This window comes from Camelus dromedarius, chromosome X, assembly GCF_036321535.1.
Source record: "Camelus dromedarius isolate mCamDro1 chromosome X, mCamDro1.pat, whole genome shotgun sequence".
Classification (NCBI taxonomy): Eukaryota; Metazoa; Chordata; class Mammalia; order Artiodactyla; family Camelidae; genus Camelus; species Camelus dromedarius.
The window spans coordinates 34,703,190-34,723,962 of record NC_087472.1 but is presented as its reverse complement, the minus strand read 5'-3'; the positions used below and the strand labels follow the sequence as shown (position 1 = coordinate 34,723,962).

General features: G+C 50.5%; 1 protein-coding gene across 1 annotated transcript in view; it reads left to right on the top strand.

Annotated features, from left to right (window-relative positions):
- Positions 1 to 20,323, top strand: part of COL4A6 (collagen type IV alpha 6 chain) — a 264,531-nt gene extending 244,208 nt beyond the window's left edge. Inside the window, exons 27-46 of the mRNA XM_031446146.2 lie at positions 230 to 451; positions 841 to 1,002; positions 2,617 to 2,787; positions 3,504 to 3,647; positions 4,091 to 4,216; positions 4,655 to 4,836; positions 6,700 to 6,763; positions 7,281 to 7,355; positions 7,877 to 7,984; positions 8,078 to 8,185; positions 8,581 to 8,652; positions 8,972 to 9,097; positions 12,794 to 12,910; positions 13,239 to 13,400; positions 13,590 to 13,688; positions 14,947 to 15,093; positions 15,799 to 15,915; positions 16,777 to 16,968; positions 17,671 to 17,957; positions 18,692 to 20,323. Of these exons, the coding sequence (XP_031302006.2) occupies positions 230 to 451; positions 841 to 1,002; positions 2,617 to 2,787; positions 3,504 to 3,647; positions 4,091 to 4,216; positions 4,655 to 4,836; positions 6,700 to 6,763; positions 7,281 to 7,355; positions 7,877 to 7,984; positions 8,078 to 8,185; positions 8,581 to 8,652; positions 8,972 to 9,097; positions 12,794 to 12,910; positions 13,239 to 13,400; positions 13,590 to 13,688; positions 14,947 to 15,093; positions 15,799 to 15,915; positions 16,777 to 16,968; positions 17,671 to 17,957; positions 18,692 to 18,952 (2,942 nt within the window). The 3' untranslated portion in view covers positions 18,953 to 20,323. The remainder of the gene's footprint in view (positions 1 to 229; positions 452 to 840; positions 1,003 to 2,616; positions 2,788 to 3,503; positions 3,648 to 4,090; positions 4,217 to 4,654; positions 4,837 to 6,699; positions 6,764 to 7,280; positions 7,356 to 7,876; positions 7,985 to 8,077; positions 8,186 to 8,580; positions 8,653 to 8,971; positions 9,098 to 12,793; positions 12,911 to 13,238; positions 13,401 to 13,589; positions 13,689 to 14,946; positions 15,094 to 15,798; positions 15,916 to 16,776; positions 16,969 to 17,670; positions 17,958 to 18,691) is intronic.
- Positions 20,324 to 20,773: the final 450 nt, after the last annotated feature.

Here is a 20,773-nt window from a genome sequence, read left to right as displayed (position 1 = left end):
TGCTGAGCTCTGCCCCAGGCCCGGCCTCACTGAGCTAGATCGTCCTCCAAGTCACAGGGGGGGCAAGTTTCCCCAGAATAAGGGACTCCTGATCTTTAAGGGAAGTGACACACATTATTAATATGCTAGCTTTTGCAGTAGGAAAAAAAAATCTGTGTCAGAGTTCTCTCCCCAGACCTGTCAGCTTCTAAACCTCCATGGCCTTTTATTTTTGTCTCTTTACATTTAGGATTTCCGGGACCTCGTGGGGAGAAGGGCTTGCCTGGGTTTCCCGGGCTCCCTGGAAAAGATGGCTTGCCTGGAAAAGTTGGCAGTCCAGGCTTACCAGGTTCCAAGGGAGCTCCTGGTGACATCATTGGCGCTGAAAGTGGTGTTCCAGGGGAGCAAGGCCTCCAGGGACTGCCAGGGGACAGAGGATTTCCAGGAGACTCTGGCCTTCCGGGACCCAAGGGTGACTCTCTTTGCCCCATTTATCTGACCATGTACAGAAAGCCTTTCAGTAACACTTATACTTGCATGAATACCTGCAAGGATCTGGGGTGATGGATAAAGTAGGGGCTTAAAATGAAAAGCCATTTTGTTCTGTCCCTCCCTTTTCAGAACTTTTTCTTAAATCACCTTAGTCCATTCTCCTGTCTTAGCAATTCCAGATATAGCCATAACCAATAGATTTCTTGTAAAGCCTCTGATTTATTGCTGGGAATAGCAGTAAGGCCAGGGCTAACAAGACAGTGGTACCCAGGATGCAGCCTGGCCCACGATCTTCTACTGGAAGCTGGTTTGTTGACCAGTCCCTGCTGTGGATCCAGGCTGTGATCATCTGCTCCTTTCTTTCCTTAGGTTTGTTTGGGAAGTCAGGCTTGCTCGGCCCCAAAGGTGAGCGGGGCAGCCCCGGAACACCAGGCCGCGTGGGACAGCCAGGCCCCCCAGGATCTGGTCGTCTATTCGGCATCAAGGGCAAACCCGGGCTCCCAGGAGCACCAGGCTTTCCAGGCACTTCAGGTAGGTCCTGCAGAGGAGGAGGAGCCCCATCTTGACAGGGGCCCCTGGCACCCTGAGGGCCGAGAGCAGCGGTGTGACGCGGTCAGAGTCCACAAGGAGACTGACTTTCCTAACCTCTCAAGTCACCCTCGCAGTGCCAAGCAGAACCCATTCCTGCAGTTTAGCTTCCAAAATAGGACCACAAAATATGATCATTCCCCGCCCCTCCCCCATGGCCTCTGCCCCCTTTCAGGCTTCAGCCTCCCTCCTGCCTTCCTGCCCTTGTTGTGCAGGTGGGGCTTGCCCCTCTCCAGCGCCCTCACTGGGGCCCCGGGGAGCCTGCTTCGGGCCAGGGAGGAGCTGGAGCCAAGGGTGACGGCACTGGCAGCCTGCCTCTCAGGCCAGCAGGCCCCTGAGGACCCGGGGCCCAGGTCTCTTTGACTCCGCAGTGGGGCCTGACACGCCCTGGTTGCAGCCTAGGGTTTGCAGCCTGCCTTTTTCTCGCACCACCCTCCTCACTCGGCCTCAGTGACAACATCACCCCCTGACCCTGACCCCTGGCCTCCCGACTGAGGTTGAGTTTTTGCAAAGCCATTAATTTCCCTTCTATCCCCTTTGCCCTCCTGTGTTTCTGGGGTCTTCACATAGGCTGTCCAGGTGGGAAAACGGCACACCAGCTCACTGACTGACACCCCCACTAGCTTTGCCTCTAGGGAAATTATCTTACTATACCTGGCAAGGCCAGGGGTCCCTGAACTCATGCTGTGGGGTTGGCCCCCATTGAATTTCCTTCCCTTGTTGTAGAATCCCCTTCACAGCCTCCCATTAGAATCCTGGGGCTTGCGGCTACTTGATGCTTTTCAATGCATAGAAAGCCAAGTCAGCCATTCATTTAGGTCCTTAGGGGCCCGAATACCTCTGTCGTCACTGATTTAATCCTTTGGTTTTTTAATTTCCTTGCTTTGTACCTGAACATTCCACTTTGGCAGCAGCTCAGGAGGTTAATCCCATTGACCAACTTAAAGCAGGGCGAAAGAAGTCTCCGAATACCTAGGAGACCAAATGGGCCTTGGGGATTTCTACAGTGCTTGGCACTAGGGGGTCTTTCAACCTTAATGCCAAGGAACTGGCTGACTTAACTGCTTGCATGAGGGATTAAAAGGGCAGCCCTGTATCCGTGGCTCCCTGGGAGGCTGAAACAATGGTTCAGCTTTAACCTCTACTTCACCAATCGGCTCAGGAAACAGCCATTGTAGAGTGATTCAAACTGGAAGTACCAGGAAACTTGAGTCCACTTGCCACCCTGGCTTCCCAGAGCTCCATTCAGAGGCAGGAGTGGGAACCACATTCATAACAGGGAAGAGTTATGATCAGAAGGGGTTTACTCACCTTCCCCACCAACTATGGTTCCGTGTTGGAAGAAGTAACCATTGGCATGGTGCTCTGAGTGGTAGGTGCTAATGCTTCAGCCGCTAAGAACTCTGCCTGTTAGCAGTCTGCACAGGCCATTGTTAAAGGGCCGTTTACAAACCCCAACAAGCCAACCAACCATAAGCCATGGAAATGGGCAGTGGTCCAGATCTGGACAGAGCCTTACTTGACAGCTGTCCTGTGTTCTCTCTTGTGCTGATTCAGGACGTCCTGGAAAGAAAGGTCCAAGAGGCGAGATAGGTCCCCCTGGATCAGCAGGAAAGAGAGGCCTGCCTGGGTTGAAAGGCCTTCCAGGATCTCCAGGGCTGATTGGCTTCCTGGGGAGCTCGGGCTTGCCAGGGGGCACTGGGTTGCCAGGTCTGCCAGGTCCGAAGGGTAAGTGAAGCCATCAGGAAGGCACCAGTAGGTGCCCAAGAGGAGCTGCCATGCTGCCCAGCTGGCCCTCTCCTCTCTCTCTGTCTAGGAAATGGGAATGGGGAGGGAGATGGGCAGGGTTTTTTGTGGCAATAGAGTTGGACAAGGCCAGTGCTAAAGGAGGACCCCCACCCAAGGTGAGTCGCCCTCACTGCTAGCTGGGTGGAACACTGGGCTGAACAGCATGGGCAGGAAAGCCCACGACAAAAATAGCCACGCTGGGATCATTCATTTGCACGACCCCTAGTATAGAGCCTGACAGTTCTCATTTCCCAAGATCGTCCTGCTAGACACCAGAAGTTGGGCAGGAGGGGGTCCCAGGTCACACAACAGGTTAGCAACAGTGCCAGGCTGGAGCTCATCTCCCTGCCTCCTGGCCCTAGGCTTTCTTCTTTTTTTTTCCTGTGCCACACATGAGCTCTGACTTGGCCCATCATAAAAGGGGCACATGTCTCTTCTTTACTTTCTGGTGCTTAGTGCCATGTCCCTGTTTAGGAAAGTAGCGTAATGGGTACTGACTAAGAACTTGGGCTTTGGAGTTAGAGAAACATGGGTTTGAATCCCTTCTCTGCCACTTCCTAGCTGTGTGACTTTGGCTGAGTTAATGAACCTCTCTGAGCTTCTATTTCCTGGTATGTCAAACAGGGATAATGATAGAAGTTCTTGTTTCTCAACAGGGGAGAAGGGGTCCATTGGACTGATAGGTTTTCCAGGGATTCCAGGTCTCCCTGGTATTCCTGGTGCAAGTGGGTTAAAGGGAATTCCTGGGTCAGCTGGCCGAGTGGGACCATCTGGATGGGCTGGTAGCCCTGGTGAAAAAGGTGAGCTGGGGAACTGAATTCTAGAATTGCCACTCATGCTTCTCAAGGTACATTTTGTTTATCAGGTTTGTCATTCATGTGGCTTGTACCAACCCTGCGCTAGATCAGAAGATTTGGGGTTTCTGAATGAAGTCCTTTTAAACCAAAAGAACTCATGACTTCTGAGTTACCACCACATGTTAGAGGCCTTGACACACATACCCAGATGCTCAGTGAAGGAGGGTTTTGAGTAGGGTCTAAAGCTGCTGGTGGACCTCAGGCTTGTTGAAGGAGAGGATATTTACATAAATGCAAAGTTAGGCAAATGGGCAGGGAAGAAGCTGGAAGAGCCCAGAAAGGGGGCCTGGGGCAGCTTGGGAAGAGCTGATATGAAAGGTCAGCCCATGCCTGACCCTGTGTCTAAGCTCCCTCTCACACGGGTCTCATGACCTCCATCCCTGCAGGAGACAGAGGCGACCGAGGGCCAGTCGGGATACCCAGTCCAAGACCTCCGATGCTGAACCTCCTCTTCAAGGGAGACAAAGGTTCTCAGGGCTCAGTCGGATCCATCGGATTTCCTGGGCCCAGAGGTGCGGGGGCTTTGAATGGGCAGGAGAAACACCCAAGACAGGTTTTACAACCAAATTTGACTTCCTTCCCGAGAAGAGGCCCCACAGTACAAGACCTTCCCCCCCAGAGCAGCCATGTGGGTGGCAGTTGGGGTCCACAGAGGCTGCCTTCCCTGGGCCTGAGGGGTGCCTGGACTGTGAGATGGCCAGTTTTAATTGCCATGGTGGGACTGGGTTTTTGAACCACAGGTGGCTGTACCCCTGGAAAAGCCCGGCAGATAGTGGGGCAGGGGCAGTGAGCGGCTTTCCAGAAGGCACCACCTCTCACCCCCACCTCCACCCCCTAAACTAACGGTCCCCAAGCTTGTACCTTGCCTGCCTGTGACCAGGGCTCCTGCACCTTGGGAAGCAGCTTTTCTCTCGCCCAGAATCTTCCCAAGCTGTTTGCTTCTTTCCCAGGTGACAAAGGAGAGGCTGGCCGCCGCGGGCCACCAGGCTTGCCTGGAGCTCCTGGCTTTCCCAGCATCATCAAGGGACTTAGTGGGAGACCAGGCTTCCCTGGCTCCGCAGGACTACGAGGCTTACCCGGCCTGAAGGGGTCCCCCGGAATCACAGGTTTCCCAGGAATACCAGGAGAGAGTGTAAGTGTACCCAGACCCTTTGTTTCCACACCAAGGGATGGCCTCCAGAACAGACAGAACTTTCTCATCCCAGCCCGCTCCCCTGGCTCCCTCCGGACCTAGCCTCTCCTGGAGTCTGACAGGTCTTCCCACCCTCTCCTGAACAGCCCCTCCTCTGGGCTTTTGTTTATGCTGTCTCCCCAACAGAGCATCCTCCTCACAATAGCCGAATACCTACCTGCCCGCCCCTCCAGGAGTCCTTGAGCTCCGACGCGTTTGGTACCCTACACTTCCCACTGCTTTCACTGATCCTAGTTGCATCCATGTGGGTCTGATTGCCTAGATGAGATTGTTAAGACTGGAGAACAAGAACTTCCTTGCATGCTTTTTTGTCTGCATCCCACTGCCAGCATCCCATGTTGAGTTTGGCATGTCATCAGAATTCAGTATAGACTTCATGATGTTTTGATTTCAGAAAGGTCTTTGTTGCCTCCACAAGAGGCAACAACTGGCAAAGAACCAGAGCCAGTTTCTCTGGATTCTTAAAAGGCAGATTGGTAGAGGAGGCTTAGCAGTGAGACAGACTTGGGTTTGAATCTCCGCTCCATCACTCATTAGCTGTGGTTTTGTGTATACTACTCAACTCGCTGGAGCCTTGCTTCTCTCATTATTAAAAATGGGAATAATATTCAAACCTTCTTCTAACAGTAGCGAGGATTAAGTGAGATAATATGTGTAAAGCACTTAGCATTATATCTGGCACGTGGTAGGCTCTGAATGAATAGGAGCAATCATAGTAGTAGTATTGAAGGGACTAAATGAACTAGATCACAGGACATCTGTGCTCCCTGCAGGCAAAGTTCCTGTCCTTTCAAAGTGTCAGTCCATCTGGTGGAAAATAAACACACACACACACACACACACACACACACACACACACACACACACACACCTGAAGCAACTGCAAAAGAAAGAATTCTCAGCCTACTACTCACACACTAGGAGGGATGGAATCAAAGCGGGAAGGCATTCTGGGAGTGGATCTCAGCATGAGCAGTGGCTCAGAATCAGTAGATATAGGGGTGATGCACAGAAAACATCAAGCGAAAGCAGGGAGGTGTCCTGGGGAGTGGTTCAGTGAGTACAGTGACCCAGCTCAGAACTCAGACTCCCACCCAATGCACTAGGGAGCATATGTCTTTACTGGGTACATCTCAAACAAATCCAAACCATACCAGATGCCGTGGGAAGAAAAGTACCGATGACAGCAGACACGCTCGCCTTCTGGATTCAGATAGTTCGTTGAACATTAGCCAGTGAAGGCAGTTTTTCTTGTGAAAACCATGGTAGCATTAGCCCCAATCCAGATTCCAGTACCTGCACACATACAGCCTGCTACCTGGCGGCAGAAAGAGTGGGTGTTCCTCACGGAACCTGTGGCAGAGGGCTAGCCCCTTGTGGTGAGGCCACACTTTTTCTTGTGCATAATGGTTCCAGAGCTTTGGCATGGGCGGTGATGGCCAACTGTATGCCGAGCAGATCACATGCCTGGCTGTCTGTTACATTCTGTATTTTCTAAGAGACTTGCTAGAACATCCACGCCTTGATTTACCAAGAGTCCAATTTGGATAGGCATTGGGAAGGTATAAATGACAAAACAGGATTCATCTGCAGATCAAATCCCACCCCTCTAAGCCCTAAATATGCATTGCCACCCCTTGCTCATCACTTTCCCCTCTGCAGGATGTCCCCCTGCCCGTCCACCCCTGCCACAGAGTATGCGACAGACATCTCTCAAGCAGTGGCTTGGAGAAGGGAGGGAGAAGGTGGGGTGGGAAGCCCTCAGCACTGGGCAGAAATACCGATTCCCGCATTGTTTTGAAGGGTTCACAGGGTCTCAGTGGAGCTCCCGGGCTCCCAGGAGCATCTGGTCTCCCGGGTTTAAAAGGTAAGGAGCATTTTTCCCTTTAATGAGTTTTTCCAGAGTGTGGTGGATTTCCAGCAGGCCCAGGGCTCTCCTTGGGGGAGATTTTGTGTTTAAAGAAAGTGAGTTGATTTACATTTCTCCTTTTGGATGAACCAGCTTGGCTGGCTGTCTTTGTTCCTCAAAGATTTGTGACCACAGTAGTTTGACCCACCTGCCTTCCAGACCCAGTCGCAGAGGAGAAGCTTGGCTCTAGACAGTCTCTCTTTCTGATGATATATTTTAGGGCTCCTCTATCTTCTCTGCCCACACTGAGCCTAGTGATGTGTTTCCCAATGGACCTATGCTACGTATAGTAGCATTTCATGCCAGTAGCCTGGTAGCATCCCAGCACTTCATAGGTGCATAAAAGCATAACCTTTTACGAGTTTCTCTGGCTATATTGAATCTGAAAAGATTTTTTTTTCTTCAAAAGATCTCTTTGCTGCAAATTGAGCTATACCTTCTCCTGACCACTTGAACAATATCTTGTTATCCCCAGGAGATCAAGGCCAGACACTTGGAATTTCTGGTAGCCCAGGACCCAAGGGACAACCTGGGGAGTCTGGTTTCAAAGGTAAAACTGCTGTACTTTTGTCTCAGGTGTCTCACAGACTCCTCAAAATGGAGGATCGGAAAGAATTTTGGAGGCCAGCCCCAAGTTCTGCAACTTCTATCCAGTGCAGAAAAATTCCTACATATATCCACTCACAGACAGCTAACACTTTTTTCAAGTAAAACAGCCTCCTTTTCCTTCAAGACTCATAGACCTATGGGATAAGTCTAAGACCTTTAAGATAATGGCAGCCACCCCCGTAGTTTATAAAGTTACCTAAACTCCTCCAACAGTTCCACCCATTGCTCTTGCTTCTGGGAACACTCAGAACAGTTGATTTACTTTTCAATTGGGCAGCACCTTTCAGGTGTGAAGACAGCTGCCACAATGCCTTTCAGAGTTTCTTCACTGGTTCCAGCTCCCATGGCAGCTCAAAGTGGTGTCACCTGTCACCTTCCTGCTCCCAGACTCCCCCTCTCCCATGGAGGAACACACTGCCTGAAATGCGGCCTGATCACTCAGCATTTTTCTTGATTTTGTAGGTGCAAAAGGAAAAGACGGACCAGCTGGTGATGTGGGTTTCCCAGGAAACAAAGGTGAAGCTGGGAAAGTTGGTATTTCTGGAGACGTTGGCCTTCCTGGCTCCCCAGGTACCATGACACCTGACAACTTTATTCAGAAAAGGTTGGGATGAGTTTCAAGCCATGACCTGTTCTAAACTTCTGCCTTGTTTCCACTTGTAGGACTCCCTGGGATCACAGGCATGAGAGGAAATTCAGGGCTTCCGGGTTCTCCGGGCCACCCAGGGGCAACCGGGCCCCTGGGACCGCCTGGCCTAGTAGGAACCAAAGGTATTGTATTTGGGTGTATTTGGGAGCAGACAGATCCATGGAGAGCAGAGTTAGCAAGGAAGATCGTTGCCCTGGCATATGTAGCCTTTCCCTGACTTGGAGATTAGGCAGCAAGTCTGTTGGAGCTGGCAACTCAGGGCCTTGGCATTGCCACTCTGAGTTCTTCTTGAAGATACTACCTACCACCCTGCTCTGAAAGCTATATTGGTCTCTGATAAGAGCCAGGAAGACTCAGGGTGGAGGGTGGAGGTTACCAGTAGTCCAGTCTCCCTTACGGCATTAAATAATGCCTCAAGAAAGACCATGACCTTTACAATGCCCTTCGAGGCAGGACCTTTTGCTGACCCTTCATGATTCAGCATTGCTGGAGCCATTTCGGATAACTTTCCCCTCAGGTTTCCCGGGACTTCCTGGTTTACATGGGCTGAATGGGCTTCCAGGAACCAAGGGGACCCATGGAACTCCAGGTAAGCAAGATCCTCAAAGGCAAGGAGGAAAGCAGCAGCTCTTCCAGAAGCCTGGCAGGGGCTGGCCTTGAGTTCTTGACCATGATGTAACCCATATCCTTAGACTCCCAGATCTCCTCACCAGCCTCAAATCTGGGGTCCCTTGATGTGGGGAGGAAGGAGGATGGGGTTCGTCCTTCTACCTAAATGAGCTTTCCTTCCTGTCCTATCAGTCCTCTGCCTCTGGTGTCTGTCAGGCAGGCCCCTAGCAAGTGAGCTAGGCCTGAGGGCCTCACCCACAGTCAGTTCTGTCCACACATCTCTCTGTGTCTCCTCCTAGGACCTAGTATAACCGGTGTGCCTGGGCCAGCTGGCCTGCCTGGCCTCAAAGGGGAAAAAGGTTCTCCAGGAATTGGCATTGGAGCCCCAGGAAAGCCAGGCATGAGAGGACAAAAAGGTAGCCAAGGTAAGTGAGCCCAAGTCGGGCTTGGCTGGAGCCAGGGTTGGGGTTCATCAGGGCCATGTGGCTCACAGGGATGATCTGTGTGTGTCTTCATGTCTCTGGGGATCTCAGAGCCCAGTAGCACTGACTACTGACAAAGAGAGGGCAGACCATACCTAGGGCTTTGCTGAGGAGGGGCATTAGGGGGCAGTTCAGTGAGTCCCCTCTAGTCTCCAAATTCCCTCCCGCTCTCCCTTGTTAACCTCAGGGCCTCTTTTTCTCACTTTGCCAGAGCCTGGGTTTAATGGTCCTGAGGGACTGGACTTGTCCACTTAGAGGTTTACCAGAAGTTGCTCAGTGCCCAGTGCAGATGGCACTCCTAGGGTCCTGGGAAGACAGTGTGGCTGCTGGAAGAAGCCCAAGACTAAGAGGATAAATGTATCCCAAGGACAGGCACACAGCAAGCACTCAATTAGGATTTGCTGGGTTTACTAGCAATCAGGTTTCGCTTTAATCTCGGCCCCTGACTCATCACGTTGTGTGAAGTCCGTTTCTGAGCCCCCCTTGCCCCACCTCTCAAATAGTGAGAATGAATTCTCATTCTCTAACTCTCCTTAGGAATGCTCTGGAGATGCACAGACATCCCACACCATGTAGAACAGGAAATGAATTTAGTGTAGCATCACGGCTGAGAGTATGGGCTCTGAAGTCTGACTGCTGGAATCAAATTCCAGCTCTCCTTCTCACGAGCTACACGATCTTCAACGAGGAAGGCGCTTGCCCCTTCATCCTAAAGGAACCCTTAGTTTTCTTTTTCTGTAAAATATGACAAAGACAATCTACCCCATAGGTTTGGTGAGGAATCAGAGAGGAGTGAGGCATGTATAGGAAAGTACTTAGCACAGTGCAAGGCACATAGTAGTGGGTCAAGAAACACTGGCCGTTCTGTCATTGCATGTTCCCTGGGGGAAATCACGTTTGCAAAATATTCTGTTCCTCATAGTCCTGGGGCCTGACTTGGGGCCTGTGAGGAGCACCACATCATTTTATATGTGCATCTGCATGTTTGTGTAATGCACGTAGGTTTCCCAGGAACTATATTCATACATTAATTCATTTCCAGCTGCATTTTATATTAGGGCAGCTGCTGTCTCTGTGTTTACTCTTTCCTTTGTCTGGACCAACCTGTGCTTTTCTGAAAGCCAGCAGCTTCTCTGGAGTGAGGGTTCCACCCAGGTCTGAGCCTGTAGGGAGATTGTGTGGCTTCTCTTGCAGGAGACAGAGAAGCAGGGACCCGGGTGGAAGCATAGACAGGTTGCCTTTTCTGTTTTTAAACCTTGACTATGAATTCCTGGTCATGAACTTATTCATTGCCTCTGGCTATCTGAGGTAATAAAATCACAATTACAAATGCAGTAAACAGCACCTGTCAAGATGGATGCGGTTCAGGCACACAATGTTGAAGGAGTAAAAATGAAGTCACAGAGGAATACATTGGGTATGATTTCAGCAAATATATTGTTTGGGGATACAAATACACACAGTCAAAGTGGGATGAACAGTGAACGATGAAGACAAAATTCAGGAGTGGTTGCCTCTGGGAGGGAAGGAAGGTGGCAGAATCTGAAGGGCGTGCAAAGAAATTCAATGGTCACGCTACCTTTTTTCTTAAATTGGGTGGTTGGAACACAGATATTCATTGTATCTGGATTATTTTTTACATGTGATTTATAAATATTCTTCTATTCTCAATATCTAATTAAAATAATATGTTTTAAAAGAATACAGCAAATACCATACCCCACCACAGGACTCTACTCTTTGATTTGATCATAAAAATCAATATAAAATGAAGAGCTACCCCTAAGAAAACTTCCCAGAGCAACCCCTGTCCCTATAATACCTTTATCTAAATAACTTTAAAATATGCCACTCATTTTCATATCTGCACTAAATATTTAGAGGTTGTATTTGTATATTTCGGGGTTTTCTTTTAAGGCTCTGACACTGGAATTAGTAGGGAAAATATGCCGTCTTGCATTTTCATGTGATCATTTAAAGTGTCTTATTCTTAATCAAAGAAATACTTGAGCTTTTTTTTTTCGCTACCTGAGGTCAGTAGTATCTTTATTTCAGGTTTAATGATATATTGGTATAATTAAAAAATTAAGAAACATATAAAAAGAGGAGGCTCCAAAAATTGCCATGGGAACGAACTTTTTATAATCTGTGTGCTGCCCACACTTACTCTACTATATGTGGTGTCTTTTTTTATTGGTTTTGCAATAATTTCAGGAGATATATATATATATATACACAGACATATATATGGAGCTATATTTTCAGGAAAAAATACAATATGCCTTTTTCAGATTATTACCTTTGTGAAAAAGAAAAAATACTTCAAAGATTCATAAAGATAAAACTGACAGTGCTAAAAGTAGCACCATGTGGCTTTGCAACTAGTTTTTCTTTTTGTTTTTACTTTGTTTCTTTTCCAGACATAATAATTGGAGCCTTTTCTTGGATTTTATTTTTTCCTCCTCTATATCGCCTCCTTTATATCTATATTCAATTAATGAGCTGTTAAAAACACCTAAATTAACCAATCTACCATCTTTCTTTACAAGTTTTCATGGAGTTACTATTTATTAGTGTAATATGAGAAATTCGACATGGATACTTTAAGCTTTTCTTTTCAGAAAAATAGAATTCAGCATGCATATTTTGGGATTTTCTTGGCACAAATAATCTCAACCACCAGAACAGTTTAACAACCAATTTGAATCTATTCTCCTTCATTTGAATATCATCTAGAATATAGCAAAGTAATAAATACATTTCTTCCATGTTACAAGAATAAACTGGATTTCTACCTTTGTATATATGGCTCTGATGTGTTTTCCGATCAAGATTACCATCTATGTATTTGACGTGTGCATATTAAATAAATCTGTCACCAGGTGAAATTTTTGGTTTTGAACATAGTAGAAATCATTCCTCAAACAGAAACCACGTAAAGAGGTGTGAAAATCTGAGCAAATGAATATTCTGTATGTACTTTACTAGGTGGCTGTTCTCTTTGGCCAAAAAGAGGGAAGGGGTTTAAACAATTAAGCAAGCATTCAGCTAATACCATGAATTATCTCTGAGTGTTTTCCAGCTTGCCTGGAAGACCCAGAAGTCAGCCGTAGGAGCCACCGGGAGGCACGGCGCCCTTGCCACCTCCATTCTGCTCCAGCCGGTGTCTGTTCTGACTGATTGGGGCCTGTGCCCCATCTCCGTGTCAGCAGCAGCAGACATAACCGGATAACTTAATGAAACGCTGTGCGACAGGGACAATAGCTTTAACACTTTAGGAAACTTCAATTCCAGGTGCCATAGTTCTACTTTCTTTTCTTCCTGACTTGGGGGAAATCTGTCTAAAATATTTCCATTACCAGTGAGGCTGGGGAGCTAGAACTTTCCGAAGCTCTCTCTAGATTAAAGGCAGCGCTTGCTGCCAGCAGGGAGTCTCTGAGCCCCTGTCAGCCCTGCTGGCCCGCTGGCTGGGAAGGGAAGAAAAAGGGAGAAAGAAGAGCCCTCTGCTGGCCTTGGCTGGTCTGGCTCCCACCTTAGGGCTTCCATTTTCTCTGTGTGAACCTACATTTTCTCTGAGAGCACCTGGCCCTCTCTTGGGCACACAAAACCACTGCAGCCCCCTTTATCTATTCTTTGCAGGTTTCCCAGGGCTCCAGGGCCCCGCTGGTCCCCCCGGGGCCCCAGGCCTCTCCTTGCCCTCAGTCATAGCAGGACAGCCTGGAGATCCTGGGCGACCAGGCCTAGATGGAGAACGAGGTAAAGACAGGATGCCCCAGGAGGGCTGGCCATCACCTTTTGTCTGGAGTTTGGGGAGGTCCTGTCTACAGTCCTGCCACATCCCCATTGCTGGACACGCATGGGCCATGTGGCCTCACAACCCTCCCCCGGCAGAGATGCAGGGGGCTGGGGTGGGCTGCATTTGCTAAAAAGGTTTGGGAAGGTCTGGGCACTGGGGCCCCACAGAAGGTGAGGGAACATTAACTGCCCTGGGAATGGGCTTTGGCTTCTGAGCAGTCCCGAGGCCTTCATCAGTGGCTGCTTCCTCTCCCCTCTGTCCTCATCCCTCTTCTGATCTTATCCCCAGGCCGCCCAGGGCCCCCGGGCCCCCCAGGGCCCCCAGGTCCATCCTCGGATCAAGGTGACCCCGGAGACCTTGGCCTCCCTGGAATTCCTGGCCCTCAAGGCCCCAAAGGAGACCAAGGAATTCCAGGTTTCTCCGGCCTCCCTGGAGAGCTAGGACTGAAAGGTATGACTATGTGGCTGGCTACTGGGCCCCTTCCCACTGCACAGTCAGAGATGGCCGCTCCCTGCAGCCCTGTGAAGAGAAGCCTGCTGATAATGCTCTTCCCGCCCTCACCTCTGCCTCCTTTCAACCACCGCTGCCACCAGCACCACCGTGCCAGGCCCTGACTTGCTTTCCTTTGGACTTTGCCAGGCATGAGAGGTGAGCCTGGCTTCATGGGGATTCCAGGCAAGGTTGGGCCACCTGGAGACCCAGGATTTCCAGGGATGAAGGGGAAGGCAGGGCCAAGAGGTGAGTTGAGAGCATGTGCCGGGCTGATCCTGAGCTTGAGGGAGGGGGCTGGGGGTAACGTTCCTTCCAGAGTCACTGCTTACCCTGCCAAGAAATCCTGGATGCCTGAAGCAGCTGGATCCAGGTCCTCCAGGGAGGGAGTGTGTCCCCCTTGGCCATACCTCTGCCTCCATCAGCTCCCAGGACTGAAGGCCATTGCTGCTTTGCCACCGTGGCTCCTGCCACTGATAGCTCCTCCCTGAGTTCTTTCTGCAGGAGTGGGCCCTGGGCTTGCACTCAGCTCACCACTCACCCCATTTGCTCAATCCGGAAATGAAAAACCATCCTTTCCATACTTTATCACCACTCCCCTCACTCGCACACATCCAGTCTGTCAGAAAGCCGTGAGGGGTATGTCTTCTCAACGGGCCTCGCTTCTACTCCCATCTCATCACCTCCACCTCCACTGCCCAGGTGCAGCCCACCAGCATTTCTCACGTGAATCATTCCAGTGACCTGCGAACTGCTCTCCCTGCTTCCATTATGCACCTCCCCCCACAATCATTTCTCCACACAATGGTTAGAGAGCTCTTATAAAAACAGATGGCATCCACTAGCTTCCCATGGCATAGGAATAAACAACCTATGGCCATGAAGCCCTATGTGATGCCTCCCAATTCATCCTCATCACCAGCCCTTCCCCTCTGCTGCTGCTCACTGTGCTTTAGTCACACTGGCCTCTTTCAGTTATCCAAAAACACCACACCCTGGCTGGCCCCAGGACCTTTGCACAAGCTAGTTCTACTTCCTGGAATAATAATCCCCCACCTCCAGCTCCTCCTCATGCTTTAACAGGCTCAGCTTAACTGTCACTGCTTGTAAGAGGCCACTGATCACTCTCTTTAAAGCAAGTCCTCCACCCCGCTGCGCCCTCTGCTCTGTCACTGCACTGTCCATTTCCTTCAGAGTACATTTTACAATGTGCACTAAGATTAATGATTTTTGTCAGGTTATGCATTTTTTCACCTTTATCACCAGACCGTCATCTCATAAAGGTCTTACCTCTCCATCCCCTGATTTACCAGGGCCTGGCACATAGTAGGCACTCAAGAAATACTTTTTCAATGAATTAATAAGCAAATTGGCTTGTTGGGCTTCTGTTAGCCAGCTGGCTGGGTTTGGGGTCCTAGGCTGTGATGCAGACTGAACCTCCAGGGACCCACCGTGGCCACCTTCACTGCCTCTGCCTGACATTTCCATTTCTCCCACCTGCCCACAGGCTTTTCCGGCTCCCCAGGTGCTCCTGGACAAACACCAATTGCAGAAGCCATCCAGGTTCCTCCTGGACCCATGGGCCTACCAGGCATCGATGGCATCCCTGGGCTCCCAGGGGATCCTGGGGTTCAGGGTCCTGTAGGCCTACAAGGTGAGGAGGGTGATAGAGAGAAGGGACTCTTCAGGAAGCTGAGACAGCCTCAGCTGACAGGCTGAAGCAACTGGCTGGGAACCCCAGCTCCACGGCGGCACCTTCGTCCAGCGTTTCCTCAGCTCCTTCCCAAAGCTCCAAGCTTGCTGCCAGGAAGGAGGGCCAGCAGTTGTATTTGGCTTCAGGGAATGTGTGGGCAGAGCCCACTGGCTAATCCAGACAGCTTGTCCCTCACTAACGTGCTGCTGCGGGAAGGAGGGAGTGTGATGGGGGATGAAGAGCAATGGAGAAAGCCCTGGGCTGGGGGACAGGAAACCCAGCTTCTCATCCCAGTTTTGCCCCAACCAGAGTGAGTTAGCTGTCTCGCTGGGCCTCGGTGTCCTCATTTCGGGCATGGGATGCCAGCAGTTGCCCTGTATCCTTCCCAGTGTTGCTGGGAGGATGAGAGGAAGGGAGAGGGAATGGGACGTGAAGGGGCTCGAAAGGCTAAGTTCAGAGTCGGGTCCCCGGGCTGAGCTGCCAGGACATGAACTAAGGACCAGCCCAAGAGGCTCAGCCCTGAGCTGAGCAGGTACTCTAAGGTGATGGCCAGTGTGCCCTCTCCTGGTGAGTCCTGGGCATGACACACGAGTCCCCTTTCTCTAGGGAGGGCTCCTCCAGACCCTCCACATTGAGTACCTCACTGTGGACTTTCTCTCCTTGCAGGCTCCAAAGGTTTACCTGGTATCCCTGGTAAAGATGGCCCCAGTGGACTCCCTGGCCCACCTGGGGCTCTTGGTGATCCTGGTCTCCCTGGACTGCAAGGCCCTCCAGGATTTGAAGGTCTGGCAATGGCAACATTGAGGGCACAAGGGCTTCCATGAGGGTTTGAGGCTCGGGGGGTGAATCAGAATCGCAAATCTTAGAATTAGGAAACTTGGTGGTAAAGTTCTACTCTACCAGGAGGCTGGAAAACTGGGCTCTAATCCATTCACTCCGCACTCCATTCTGAGCCTGTAAAGGGTTAGAGTCCTATATTCTGGAAGGCCAGGGACTGTACCAAATAGTGTTCTGGGTTCTCTTCCAACTCTTAAGAATTATGACTCTCCACTATAGTGTGCCCCCACTGCCCTGCACCTCCCCTCTTCGACCCAAGGATTCTGACATGGATGGAAGGGGGATGGTTCAAAGGATAAGAAATTTTGAGATAAGATACGGTGATTCTGCTACTTACCTCCGGTTTTCTATGTCATGGCAGATCAGTTGTCCTGAGGCCTGGTGCGGGAGACGAGGGTGTGATTTTGCCCTGCTAATCCCAACTCTGCGTTCGCTGCCTCTGATTTGGCAGGCCCTTGGTTATCTCCTATGAGAGCCTGCAGCACTGGCCCAAGAAGTATCCCCCTCATCCCCTCGTAGAGAACCCAAGGCCAGGTAGCTGTAGGAGGGAAGCCGGACCGTGTGCTTTCCAAAACAGGACGCTGTAGCTGCATACATCTGAGTTGGCGTTCTAGCTCCATCACGGATGAGATGTGGGACCTCTGAGCCTCAGTTTCGTTATCCACAAATTGGGGTGATGAGGTTGCCGTCAGGATCGAGGGAGCTAACGCTTATACATGAGGCACCGAGCTCAACACCTGGCACAAGTGAGTAGCTGCTGTTATTGGCTGCACCTGGCTCACCCATTTTCCACTCTCTCCCTCTCAGGAGCTCCAGGGAAGCAGGGCCCCTTCGGGAGGGCTGGAATGCCTGGGCAGAGTGTGAGAGTGGGCTACACCTTGGTGAAGCACAGCCAGTCGGAACAGGTGCCTCTGTGTCCCACCGGGATGAGCCAGCTGTGGGTGGGTTACAGCCTGCTGTTCGTGGAGGGGCAGGAGAAAGCCCACAACCAGGATCTGGGTAGGTACCCGCTCAGGCAGCCAGCCAGCCCTGGCCATCTGTCCCCACAAGGACCACGAGCAACACTCCTCGCTCCTCCCAGCCCTTGGAGGGCCCACTGTTGGGTAGAGGGTTATGAGCACCAGTGCTGGATTCAAACCCTGGGTCTGCCACTTACTAGCTGCGTACTCTGGCCACCTTATTCAACCAAAGCTTCCACTTCCTCAATGGAACAAGGCTAATTCTAGTACTTGTCTCATAGGGTGGAGTAAGGATTTCCAATGCAAAATGTTTAGAACAACATTTGGCACATATTAAGTATCTATTAAACATCAGCAATTAGTAGTAATAATATGACACACGGGCAACAATTACCCAAGAATTAATTGAATTACCTACAGGTGTGTTGACTCTGATCCGCAGACTCACTCTATTAAACGCTGGTTTTACAAAGCAGATTAATTAGGGAGTCATCATTCAGTTTCTAAAAAGATTCTTTTCATTGGCCACTTCCCTGATTCATTGAAAATAGGATTTGATCAACAGACTTCAATGTGTGGACAGCGGTCCAGGATTGGAAGGAGAGGCATCCTTGCTCTGGGACAAGCAATTGGACATGAACCCAAACCTCCACCTAGTCTAGTCCTGGTGGCACCGGGGACAATCCCAGTCCCGCCCCTCAGCCAGACCTTACCTGTCCCTGCCCACCTTCTCTCCTTCCAGGGTTTGCCGGCTCCTGCCTGCCTCGCTTCAGTACCATGCCCTTCATCTACTGCAACATCAACGAAGTGTGCCACTACGCCCGGCGCAACGATAAATCCTACTGGCTCTCCACCACCGCCCCCATCCCCATGATGCCCGTCGGCCAGACGCAGATTCCCCAGTACATCAGCCGCTGCTGTGTGTGTGAGGCGCCCTCGCAAGCCATCGCTGTGCACAGTCAGGACATCACCATCCCGCAGTGCCCCCTGGGCTGGCGCAGCCTCTGGATTGGGTACTCCTTCCTCATGGTAAGGCCCTGCACCGCCCCCACCCCCAGTGTAAAAGCCAAGGGCAGGACGCACTGGGAGGGAAATCCTGAAATCAAATCACATGCTGAGGGAGCCCTGTGAAGCAAGGGGGCCAGGACATTAGGCCACATACAAGGCCCGTTTGTACTCGGCGGGTGACAAACACTAAATGTCACCCTAAAGGGTGTGGTACAGAATGAAAGTAAAAGTTCTAGGGAAGGTAACTTCAGAGTAAGAGCTATGTCTGCATCTGCAGTGGGCGGGGCCCAGGGTCTAAGCACTTTGTGGCATGTCGCCTGCACGCTCCCTTCTCTGGGGCACACCGCCAAGGGCTTGGTGCACACAGAGGGCTCTGAGAAGAACTGCATTCTGAAACCTGTTGGATTTTCCTTAATTCAGCCTGTCTCAGATTATTTGTCAGTGGAAATGTGCAGGGGGCACCCAACACACCTCGGAACTTGGTGGGACAACAGCAGTTTGGAAAATGCTGGCTGAGATGCAGCCGCATCCCCTGAGCAGTGGGTTAGGAGGGCACTGCGGAACTTGAAGAGGGCACTCCTGGCCCTGAGGCTGCGACAAGGGAGGATGAGCGCCCCTCCTCCTCCTCTCCTCACCCCCTACCCTGTCCTAAAACACAGCTTTTGGTCTGCTGGCTAGACGAGGGGGCTGAGCCAAGGGACCAGAGCTGGGGCGGCCCTGGGGGTGCAGCTCACAGCACCCCCTGTCTGTTTCAGCACACGGCTGCTGGCGCCGAGGGTGGCGGCCAGTCCCTGGTCTCCCCTGGCTCCTGCCTAGAGGATTTCCGGGCCACACCTTTCATCGAGTGCAGTGGTGCCCGGGGCACCTGCCACTACTTTGCCAACAAGTACAGCTTCTGGCTGACAACAGTGGAGGAGAGGCAGCAGTTTGGGGAGGAGCCTGTATCTGAGACGCTAAAAGCCGGGCAGCTCCACACCCGGGTCAGCCGCTGCCAGGTGTGTATGAAAAGCGTGTAGGGTGGCATCTGCCACTCTGCCCCTTGCCCTCCCCTCCCCTACACAACGGGTCACCTCACAAACCTGAACGGTCTGAAGAAGAAAGGCCTAAGCTCTTCTGCCCGTCTGTCAAGTTGTGCATTGGAGTCTCACTTGGGCTGGACTGCTGGACCCTGGTCACCCCAACCCTCAGACCCCATGGGTGAGCCCACCCTGCTCAGATCTGCTGTCCCATCTATTTCAGTCAACCCGGTGCTACTGTTTGGTTCGGTTACTTGCATGACTATTCATGGCTACCTCAGAAAGACCTAATGGGCCGCCACTTTCTTAGGAAGCTAGCTTTCCTCACTGCCTTGATCAGAAAGCTCTTTATGATAGCTAATAAGTCATTTCTTGATGTCCAAGGTCACTGCATATCATTTGGCTTAAACTAGAAGCCAGTGTTTCCACATGAAAATAAATTTCTCTGGCTAAACATTCATGGATGGCTCAAGCCTGCACAGGGCAAGCTCTCACTCTTCACGGAGACTCACTGTGTCTAGGCAGGCAGCAGAGCTGGAACGAGGTGCCAGTCAGTAGCCTGGGGTGAGCTCTGCCTCCTTCGAGAGTGAGCATGACTGGGCCCCATATTGCTTAGGGAGGCTGGAAGGCTCATGAACCTCATATGGCCATAGACAGATCACTTTCTCCTTGCCGGCTCCCTCCCCAGCCAGAGGCAGCCAACTTGGCCTGGTTCAGAGCAGAGCAGAGGATGCACCAAAGGTGGCCCGACCCAGAAAGGGACATGAGATCCGCAGCTCTTTCTCCCGGGCCAGGGATAGAGAGGAGGATGGGTAAGGAGGTGGGAATTTTGCTTTTGACTCCAGGAATGAAAAGGTAAATCCCTTGTCCCAATTTCTCAGAAGCCCCTGTTTATTCCAAATGCCATCCAGATGTGGCAAATCAAAGGTGCAGTGTTGCTTCCTTTGCATTTTGAGGCTATGAGAGACTTTCCATTAAAATGTCCATCCAATTGCCCTTTCATAGGTAGCCTGTTAAATCATTTTAATACATTTTTATGTGTTTAAAACCTCATAAAAATCTAGCACACGCCTCTCTTTAGCAGTTAGCAGGCCTAGAGCAAGCCTGAGTTAACTATAAAGTATACTGTATTCTGTTTCGGGGGATTTATTTTAACCATTTCCATTACTTATCAGTTTCCCAGAACACTTAGCTCTGTTGACCTGAGGCAGTTCCTTTCAGGTGATTCTGTTTCCTTAAATATTATGTAAACTGTGCCAAAACAGACAAAGCGTAATCAGTATAATCTGAACTATTGTTACCTTCACTTCCTGAGTAACAAGCATGGTGTCAGCTTTGTACATCACAAATAAAAGGAATTCAACATGAACATTTGACTCATTTGACATTGTTTGATGAAAACTTTCCTAAAGTCCATCTCACTGAAGTCCCCTTCTCACTGAAGTCCATCTTCATGAGTCCCCCCTCAGAGCCCTGGAGGTTCCTGTTACTGCAAGTCGAGCTTTATAACAAAACACTGAGGCGTGGAAAAATACAATTAAAGTCAAGGGTTGAAAATGCCTTGCACCAGGCAACAAATCCACAACCTGTTTCAAGATAAGCCTACAACTGTTTTTAGCCCCATCACATGCTAGAGTTCAAGAAAGGACTTCCCATACTTCTGGGGCCTCAGGGTCATTTACAGATAAATCAGAAGCAGAGTAATTTTATAGTCATCAAAATCAAACCTACAGGAAATTAAAGATGATTTAAAGAAATGGAAAGATATCCCATGCTTTCGGATTGGAATAATTAATATTGTTAAAATGGCCATACTGCCCA